At 41.5% G+C, this 10,726-nt stretch overlaps 1 protein-coding gene across 1 annotated transcript in view; it reads left to right on the forward strand.

Moving 5' to 3' along the window:
- ctnna1 (catenin (cadherin-associated protein), alpha 1) overlaps positions 1–10,370 on the forward strand; it is a 147,063-nt gene extending 136,693 nt beyond the window's left edge. Inside the window, exons 17-18 of the mRNA XM_036576923.1 lie at positions 5,255–5,389; positions 7,732–10,370. Of these exons, the coding sequence (XP_036432816.1) occupies positions 5,255–5,389; positions 7,732–8,022 (426 nt within the window). The 3' untranslated portion in view covers positions 8,023–10,370. The remainder of the gene's footprint in view (positions 1–5,254; positions 5,390–7,731) is intronic.
- The last annotated feature ends 356 nt before the right edge of the window (positions 10,371–10,726 follow it).

A 10,726-nucleotide genomic window follows, 5' to 3' on the forward strand; every position in this document is an offset into this window, starting at 1 on the left:
TCCCTGTCTTCTCTTCTCCTCCCTCTCTATCCTTTTTTGCCCTCTCTCTGCCGCTCTCCTCTCTTCAGTCCTTTCTCTACTCCTCGTTCCCCTCTCATCTTGTTACTTTCCTTCCTCTCGCTCTCTTTCATATGCCCTCTCTCTTGCTCTCATCTCTTCCTCCCTTCCTCTCTCTTTTCCTCTCTGCTAATCTCCTCCCTGCCTCCTGGCTCTCTCTGCAGTTTGCTCTGGCGCAGGAAGGCAGCGATGATTGATATAATTTAGTGTTTTATATTAATGATGGCCGGGGCTGTGGGAAGAGCAGTCCGAAGCTTTTGAAAGGAGGAGGTGAGGGCGGGGGGGAGAGGGCGGGACACGACACAGTCTGATCACACACAGGGCATCAGAACCTTTTTAAATGCCCTCTAAGGTGTCCTTCAAGGGAAGACACCAGTGTCCTCATAGGGAGATCTTAACCTTTAAACATTGTCCAATGTAACATTTTTCTCCCACTGGCCCCTAGGCCAGTAGATCAGAGTTTTACTGGCCCTTGGCATATTTTTACTGGCCCTAAGGGAAAAAAAGAGGGGTGGGGGGGGGTGGGGAACACTTTTCCATGAACCTGTCAGTTTATCATTTTATTCAAATTTGTCTCATTTTATTCTTAGAACATTTTTTATATATATATATATATATATATAAAATTTTAATGAATATGTAATTAATTTTTACTTTCATTCATATTGTGGCATCGCCACACTGCTGTAAGCAAGGGCCCTAATATGGCTGGAGTGGTGGTGGGAGGAAAGCTTGGTGTGTTTTTAGCTTCTAGCTAATGGAGGCTTTGTTTTGATTTTAGAGATTCACTTGGAAGTAATTATTAATAAGGATAAAGTAAGTAATCCTGTTACAGTTTAAGAGAAGTAATTAGTCATTTTGTAATGCATTACTTGAAATACCCCAACATCAGCCACGTTCACATGCAGCCTAATAATCCGTTAATAATCCGACTGATAGCTCGGAATAGAATGTGTCCATGTAAACACCTCAATCGGAATAGACTAGTCTGATTGAGGCCATTCAGAGTATAATTTCTATCCGATTGAAGAGGTGGGTAATCCTGTGAATAATCCGTTAAATAGAAGAATAATATCCATATCCTAAAATATATCCAGTAATGAACATTAGCACAGTTGTTCCCTGCTAGTTTTAATAGCTAACGTTTTTTTTGCTGTTTTAACTTCCTCTTAATACAGACATGAAATTGGGGAAGCTAAATCCAGCTGTTTTAGCCATCTGGCATTTGACATATAAATGTCCCGTCAAGGTAGCAAAAAGACTGCAATGGGTGAAGGAGACTCTGAAAACCTTTATTCATTCATTCATTCATTCATACATTAGTACATGTTTTTGGTATGGAGCAGCCGTTTTGGTAGAGAGTCATTGTTCGGTCCAAATACGGGATTGAATGTCGTTAAAGGAGTTTGTCATAAACCTTCCAGCATCTTGGCAAGCTCGTAAAATTAACAGCCACAACTTCCAGGAAATAAAATGGTCAAATGCCATTTCTGGAATTTGCATGAAGTACGACCCGACCTTGCACTTCATTTCGCTACGTGTCGCACTCTCTCTCTCGTTCTCTCACGTTCTGCTTCTATCTCGCTCTCTCTTTCTCTTCTGCTTATTCCTGCACTCTCTGTTGATGGTGGTTAATAAAGCGCAATAAAGGTTCAGTATTTGACGCCGTTGGCGTCCATCTATTAAGCTCCCCCACGTTCCCAAGCACACTAGCGTCGTATCACTTTATTCTCTAGTCTCGCGTGACAGCTAGATTGTTGAGAAGAATGAACGCGGATAAATGAGTTAATGTTCCAGTGAATACGGCATGGATGCAGAGGACTCCCCACAATTGAATTCTTTCTGAATTAGCATTTAATGTAAAAGCCATGCTTCAAAGACCTCCTTCCTCAGATTAACACCACCTCAGTCCTGTTTGTCCTTCCTCTGAAGAGTACTTTTTAATCGTGATTAAGCTTTACAGGTTGTTAGTAAAGTGTTTCTAAAATGGACTCTTTGATTTGGGCGCACACTGGGAGATCCTCCGGATCATATTTAATGAACCACTGAACGCAGGTTCTTCTCTCAGGCTCCTTCTTCCTCTGAGTTCGATACAGCATACTAAGCATATACCGCCTATATCTGCATCCCTCCCGCTTCAGAAAGTTTAGAAGATTGCGTTCGGTGCATTTCGCTTCACAGAATTAATTATGTATATGGAATCTCGGCACTTTCCGAGCCCAAAGCGATTTAAGCATCCCTTTACACACAACTTATTGTTCAAAATGCTGGAAATGTTGTATTTTTCCGAATGTTTTATCTCGACAAGCCTCTCTCAAATGGAAGGAAGACACAGTCGGGTAGCTGGGTAGGTTAAATTATACATATGTTCCTCCAGTCCTGCCTGTTTGCACTAGTGCTTTAAGTGCCTGTAAACGCACAGGTGCTGTATTTTCTATACTGGAGAGAGAGATTTTCCTCCAGACACAGACGAATGCTGTCAAGGTGTTGATATAATGTAACACAGCTTGACTGAAGGAGGCATTATTTACACTATTATACACAACTGTATAAGTTTGGCATCATTTTTATATTTTTATTTTATCTTGTTCACTGATAACTTGTACAGCTGTGATAGCATAAAACAAACACAGTATTGTAGATGTTTTTCAGGATTTTGAGTATAATCACATTAAACTATGCTCTGTATCAACTTAATTTTCCCCAGTTTTCACCAGTTGGCAAGTTAAGTGACCCTTATTAGTCCCAAAACGGGGAAATTTCACCTCCACATTTAACCCATCCGTGCAGCGAAACACCACATACACACTAGTGAGCACACACACTAGGGGGCAGAGAGCGCACTTGCCCAGAGCAGTGGGCAGCCCTATCCACAGCTTTATAACATTATTCTCAAGTGTTGTACAGTTTTGTCATTTTAGTCACCCGAAGCTCCGTTCATTATTGTATCTTCATCGCTGTTGTGCAAAGAAAACCTTGTATCTTATATAGTAACTTCACAGTATAAGGAAAAAACATGCTATACTTATGATGTAAGTCAGTGGAACCAGACTTTTTTTCCGAGTCATTTTGGGCCTTTTATTATGAAATGTACACACAGTGTAAAGCGCAACACACATTTTATTTTGACAAATTGTCAAAAACTGAAAAACGGCTACAATGGAGATACAAGGTTTTGTTCCAACAACAGTGATATGTATTTTTACAGCTTCCTGCAAATTATTTGTGACCTATGATGTCTCATCGTATGAGCATCATATTACAGTTAGTGTTTATTTTAAACTGATGTTACATTGCTGAGAAGTTTGGTAACGTCTAGTCCTCTCAATTAAAAATAAACCTCTAACAAAGTAAAATCTTTTACCCAGACAGTGGTCACCTTAAAATGAGGTGAATTGTTTTGTTCAAAGTCTAAGCAATGGCTGAGTGGAGAGTGGGTTAGAACATTTATTTGCAGCAGGATAATGCGCTGGAGTTCATTTACTTTGTAGAAAGGTCAAAGCCAAACAATGCTTTCACGTAATGAACGTGCGGAACAGAATCTGACCTGCTCACGATGAGGAAGTGATGATGCATTCAGACAGATGACTCACAGGCACAAGCTGATCCACAGACAACAGCCGGACATCTTCTAAACAAACGGACAGCTTCTAGTCGCACTGTCTCGAAGCCTTGCGTTGGCTCTTGCTGCTGGGAGAGTGGCGCTTTTGTTTTGGTTTGTTTATTTTTTTAACGTTGTGGCTGCAAGCAAGAAACCTATTTACACACACCAGTACGGAGATCTGATCTAACAAAAACGCATGCCATTTGACTTAAGGGCTTTGGGTTTTCTTGTCCAGACGCTTAACTCACTTCATGATATTCCTCACTGTGAAAAGAGCACTCTTCCACAGCTCTGTGCTGTAGTCTCCTGTTTCTTATAGTGTTATTTTTGTATTTCTGGAGGGTGAGGGGGTTCTTTCATTCTTTTTCCCCTTTTGTAACATTTGTATTATTGGTGGTAGTAGGAGCAGCATCCGCGTAAGGGGCAGTAGTGTTGTGCTAGTAGTCATAGTAGTAAGTAGAAGTGTAGTATTAGTACTGGCAGTATTACCAATAGTGGCAGTATTAGCAGTAATAGATTAACAAAAGCATTTAATAGGTTAATAGTAGTAGTAGTAGTAGTAGCAGCAGGAGCTTTAGCAGTAATATGAGTAGAATTATAACAATAGCAGTGCCATCAGTAGTAGTTTAGCAGTAGTATTAGAAGTTAGTCAGTAGTACCATTAGTAGTAATATGAATGAAAAGTAATAATAACAGTATTGTCAATTTTATTAACAAAACCAGTAGTAGAAGTATTATTAGCAGTAATTGTGCCAGCAACATTAGCAATGAGTACAATAGTAGTAGTAGTAGTAGTAGTAGTAGTAGTAGTAGTAGTAGTAGTAGTAGCTGTGTTTTAGTTGTAATTTAAGCAGAAGTAGCAGCAGTAGTCGCAGCATTAGCAGTAGTATCAGTGTGAGTAGCTGTATCAGTAGTAGGAGCATTAGCAGTGCTATCAGTAGTAGTGGCATTGGCAGTAGTATCAATGTTGGTAGCTTTATCAGTTGTAGTAGCATTAGCAGTTATGTCAGTAATAGTAGCTTTGTATCAGTAGTGGAAACAATATCAGATGATATAAATGGTAGCAGCATTGGGAGTAGTTGGTGTTAGTAGCAGTATCAGCAGTTGTAGCATTTGCAGTGATATCGGTGTAGCGCTGGCAGAAGTAGTGGTCTTGATAGCAGTTTCAGCAGTTGGAGCATTAGCACCAATATGAGTGTAGTGCAGGCAGCAGTTGTGGCGTTAGTAGCAGCTTTGGCAGCAGTATCAGTAGTAGAGGGTAGGCAGTAATAGTAAGCCATGACAACAGAAGCAGTAGTATTGGTAGTAGCAGCAGCACTGCTGTGTATTTGAACTTGTTTTGCCTGGAGTCACAGGCAGTAGGGACAGTGCCCCCGAAGCAATATGAGATTGAGTGTCTTGCTCAAGGGCACAGTGGAGGTATCAGAATGCCATTAGCCAAATCAGGACCTGCCACTCTCTGGTTCAGGGCCAGGACGGCTGCTTGAAATATTTCTTTCTGCAAGGAAAACGGCTGGGTCGATTGGTCATTAATCCATATATGTGACATAGTAACTGATTTATTTGTTTGCTGTCTCTCTGTGTGTCTCGCAGTGTCCCGACTCGGCCTGTAAGCAGGACCTGCTGGCCTACCTGCAGCGTATTGCACTCTACTGCCACCAGCTCAACATCTGCAGCAAAGTGAAGGCCGAAGTGCAGAATCTGGGAGGAGAGCTGGTCGTGTCCGGGGTGAGTCACTGTCTTTTACTCGGCTCAATTGCAGAAAAACGCGCACGTGCTGCTTTTGCAGCAAATATTGCCTTCACTGTCTGTGAAGTGAAATGTGCATCAGTCGTCCGTTTGTTCCTCTCCATATAGCAGTAATTCTTCACTCAGTAACAGGAGAAATTGTTTGAGGTTTTTTTGTTTGCTGCTGTTTTATTTCACCTCCCAAAGCAATTTTGTCCATTCTGTGCTAAAAATCTGATTGTAGTCAGCTTAAAGTAGCACTCGAATTATTGCAACCATCATGTAAACACCCTTAATCATGTTAACTTAGTTGAATTAAGGTCGAAATTGGTATATGCATAACCAAGTTAACAGTCTTAGATTTCTTGTTAGTCTTTCAGTAACTGTGGCATGTATGCACCTTAACCAGATTTCTTTTGGCTTCTTGGCACTACAAGTTCAGAGATTCGTGCTATATGCGCCTGAAGTGGTTGGGAAGAAAGTAAACCCGTCTTCGTGCTCAGTTTAATGAAAGAGCTCAATATCCTACAATAATTGGATGGGTGCAAAAATAGAAACATAGAATAGAATAGAATAGAAGACATTTTCCATAAAAGAAAAATAACATACGTCACTTCCTCATCCGCCTTAACTTCCTTTCTACAGCCAAGCTATCTAATGAGTCATGTAAACACGGGTTACTAAAGGAATCGCGTTATTGCAAACACATGTAATCAAACTATCGTCTTAATCTGGTTATTCACAGTAATCAGATTATAGCATACATTCAGAAGTAGTGAGTGCGACCTCCTTTACGCCTCAGATGTGGTTTGTTATATAATCAGCTTCATGTAATTGCTTTCCACAGTTTATTATTACTTGCTGCAAGTCACTTGCTGAAAGCACAGACTGAGTGCACTGGCCTGTACTTGGTGCAAAATGGCAGGTGTAAATTTTGGCTCCGTTACCCAGTCGTACACTCGCGCACTAAGAGCTATGACCCTCAGTGTTTGTCCCAAAAGTAGCCTGTAATGTGTTTTGAAGGTCGAATTTTCTGAACACAGATGTATGAAACTCACTCTGGTCCAGAGACACAGTAATTGAGGCATTCAGTGATGTTGAGAAGCTTTTCTAAAACCTTAAAACCATTACTGCTCAGCCGTGTCTTTCACTTCCATTACTGGTCGTACCATTTTTCCTCTCTTCGTTACCTTGAATGGATCTTCAGCAGATTAAAACGTGCTTCTCGCTCACAGTAAGGCTCTGGGGACGCTGTTTCTTTGCTTAAATCTTTTAGCATTTTTTTTTCCTTTGGCACAAGGGACAGTTTCAGGGCTCAGCGCAGATGTTTCGACATTGCTGAATGCTGTGACTGCATCTCATGGTGGTGTTTACCCGCTGTGGGTAATTACTGCATTTGTATTTAAACAATACACTTGAGCAGATTCTTGAAGCAGGTAAATAGAGATGCACAGTGAGGGGATCAAGCTTGGTCTTACAATAGACTGTTACTGATCAACAGATGCCTAGACTCAGCCACCTGACTGCTGCAGCATCAGATTGTATTGATCCTTGCTTTTGTGGTCTGGACAGATTTTTTTTTTTTAATGCAAGTCTAGCACTTTTTTTATTTTCTCATGAATCAAATCACCATGGAAGCACAAGGAGTTAGTATTTACTGCTGCCAGTCGTGCCTTTTCATTGCGAATTACCACCAATTGGATTCACTCCAGTCAGTCCTGTAGTGAAATCATACTGTATCCAGATGTGCTCATGAAACTCTGTGCAGCTGAAATCGTGGCTAATTGAAGCCTAAACAGACTATGAAAGCGAGCCAGTCACAGCACTGCACAGTGATGCAGACAGTGCTTAAAAAGGCTATGCTGTCCTTTGTTTTCTCTGCTTTTCAAGCAAAGCTATATCCCCCTTTGGGCCATTTTACTGCAAGTGTGAATTTACTGCTGAAGAATTTCTGTTCAACCTGAGGAAGTCATCTACTCAACATGACGTCCCCTTAAAGCACGTCTGCTCTGCTTGTCTTTGTTACTTGCTCCTTGAAACCTAGCAGGTTATTCACAGAAAGGCTGTGATCAATAAATGTTAGCATTATTGATTTGTTTTTGTTTCATAGAAACATCGATCCTTCGTGAATCTTATGGGGTTTAGGTTGAATTTAGGTCAGCTGTCAGCATTATCTTGTTTGCTGATTTGACAGTGGACGTTCACACGTTCATTCCTTCTACAGTTGTCGTACAATTAGGTGTATCCGTTGTTAAGTTTGTGTCCAGCCATATTAAGTGTTGTGAAGAGAGTGATTCAGAAGCTAAGTGTTAACATCTTCATATTTTTGTCTTGTTCTCCAGCTGGACAGCGCCATGTCTCTTATCCAGGCTGCTAAGAATCTGATGAACGCTGTGGTGTCCACTGTTAAGGCTTCCTACGTGGCATCCACCAAGTACCAGAAGAGCCAAGGCATGCAGAACCTGAACATGCCCGCCATCTCCTGGAAGATGAAGGCTCCTGAGAAGAAGCCTCTGGTCAAGCGTGAGAAGCAGGACGACGGCCAGGCCAACAAAGTGAAGAGGTCTTCCCAGAAGAAGCAGATCAACCCTGTTCAGGCTCTGAGCGAATTCAAAGCCATGGACAGTATTTAAGCAGGCCCATTATTACAGCCACTTTGTTGCCCACATCAATCCTGAGGACCCACTGCCCTGTACTGTTATGGCCACGGCACAGCAGCCCAACGTTCTCCAGCAAACAGCATTGTTCTAATGTGTACAGTACTTTATAATGTTCCAGAATTAGAATAGACAAGCCAAATTATGAAGTGTGAATGGGTGGGAGAACATTCTAGAACAGTGAGAAATGACATGGGTCAGCAATTTGGAACGAGGGAGAACATGCCAGCCAACGTTGGTTGTTGGAAAACGTTGGGTCAGTGTGCCGTGGCCTTAAGTGATTTCCATGCTTTAACTTGCTCCTAATTATGAACTGACTACCAACCCTTTATGTGCTGAATCAGGTTTCTTGAAGCAGGGAAAACTGGAACTGTACAAGGCAGTGGGTCCCCTGGAACCACTGCTGTAGATCACTCTGGAGACGTAGATTGATCCTTACGGGCTGTCGGATTTGGGAGGCGTATGTTTGAGAGCATTCCTCTACCTTAGTCCTTAGTCAGCAGACTGTCACTTTATATTCACAGTTGCTTTGCTGAGCTCACTGAGGTTTATATACTCCTAGTTCTATTTATTCACACAAATGCATTCTGCAGTGCTCAATCTTCGTATGCCTTTCCTTTCAGGCTGGTAAAACAAAAAAATAAGCAACTGGACTAGGGGCATTCTTTTTCCCTTTGTTTTTTAGATTATTTCTTAATATTTTATTGTTTTTTTTTGTTTTGTTTTTTTTTTATATACATAAACAGTTTGAGAAATCCTTTTATATTCCCATTTTGGGCCTTATTTGATACGGTCATCTCAGCCTCCAAATGTTTTCTAGTGTAGATTTCAAACCTATGCAAACTCATAAATGCCTTACTGTATCACATGCAATAATTCCAGTGTGTAGCCGTGAAGCTCTTGAGGGGACAGTTTTTGGACGTTTTGGTTTTAATCTCGAGACCAAAGTCAATGAATCTTCTTTTCGCGTCTAATAACTTTGCTAATTTTTTAACAACCATTGTTTAATAACACTAAAAGTGACTCACTACAAGAACAGACATATATTTACTGTATTATTCCAACAGCAGTCAGATTCCTTGTGCTAATGATGAAACAGAAAGCCAGCCATCTCAGTGTAGCCATCTCCCTCGATTTTCCACCCTGACTCGGTCACTTGTTTAACAAGGAGCAAATAATGAGGGCAGCATCCTGTGTGAGGGGAAGGTGCAGTAGGCCATCACTGTGAGACAGAAAGCAAGAGGAGAGGGAAAAGAGGATATGAAGAGCTATAAGAGCTAGTGTTTAAATCCAGGAGTCTTGCCTGAGGCCTCTACTCCTACTCCACTCCTCCCTGACTTGCCGAGACAGATTTAAATGAATCAACATCCTCCTTATTTGGTTGAGCGCTTGCCGAAGGGTTGGAAACTTGTGCCTTAAACGGCCAAGTGAGGCAGAGTTGAAGTCTTATCCCTGAGTGCCGCCAAGCACCATTGACCATAAATGAGTGCGGCCACCCCGAACAATCCCGGACGAGCCCCCAAATCACCCCCGCCGATCAATAATCCTCACACGACCATGATGGAAACAAGTTCAGTAGCGCTTCTGGATCTACCCTCGCTCTCGGCAGACTAAGAAAGAAAAGGAAATTCTCCAGGTGGCTTTAACCTTTCATATTCGATTGTTCTCGCTTTGTTGAACTTTTTTTTTCCCTTTTGTAGAATGAATAAAAGTCTTGTCTCTGCTTCATTTCGTGGTCATACCGCGGAGGGAAGTGTGAGGTGACGGGCCGATTTCTCGCTCAGAGCGCGTGACCCGGGGTGGAATTGTGTGGAGCTTTAACTGGTCAACAGGGGAAAAGCTTTTTACATTAGTGAGAGCAGTGGGTGGTAAAACGTTGCATCTAGAGCGCAGCTCCAGCCATGCATATTCGCCCGCGCGCTGCGATTCCTTCTCAACCAGACTGCCACTTCCATCCAGATCCCAGCAGAGATGCGTTGACTTATTTCTGCATTTATACACACAGTGGAGCGATGTGACTGAGGTAACTTGACAGATGGCTAAAGAATATTGTCTGGTTTGTTTATATGCGTAAGTTTGTTTGCATCTTCCTTAAATCACATGCCGCTACATATAGGTTTGGGAGGATTAAGTTGCCTTTCTTTGTATGTAAACATTTTTGGGTGTGGATTTTTTGTTTTCCTCTTTTTCCCTGTGATTTGTATGAGATCTTTATGAGTGAATTTGCTTTGCAGTGATCACTATTTGATAGAAATTTGGAGCTGCGTAATATTTTTCATACACATGTACTGCCTTTATGTAAAACAATAAATCGAACAAATTCATGTTTCCTTTGTCACTTTCAGACTTTACACTCAAGGTCATCTTTCTTTTGTGCTTCATTTTAGCTCTGCCAGATTAGATGGAGTTGGTTCCTGTTTAAGGTGGATTTATTCTTCTGTAGAGATGCATGTCAGTGTATCTGGGTCAAGAAGCAGGAAAGAGGTTTATGGGTAAGCGTAGTGTCACGAGGCCTGTGATCTCAAAAAAAATACACATCTGGAGACAACTTGTTTAACTTTTGGTGCTGAAATGCTGCAAACAACGATAAACTACTTTTAAAACCCACCCCCTAATTTCTATAATCCATGCTCTTTTAACATCTGGAAAAATCAGTAACGTGAGCAAAACCAAGCCTAGC

This window comes from Colossoma macropomum, unplaced genomic scaffold (genome assembly GCF_904425465.1).
Source record: "Colossoma macropomum unplaced genomic scaffold, Colossoma_macropomum, whole genome shotgun sequence".
Taxonomy (NCBI): domain Eukaryota; kingdom Metazoa; phylum Chordata; class Actinopteri; order Characiformes; family Serrasalmidae; genus Colossoma; species Colossoma macropomum.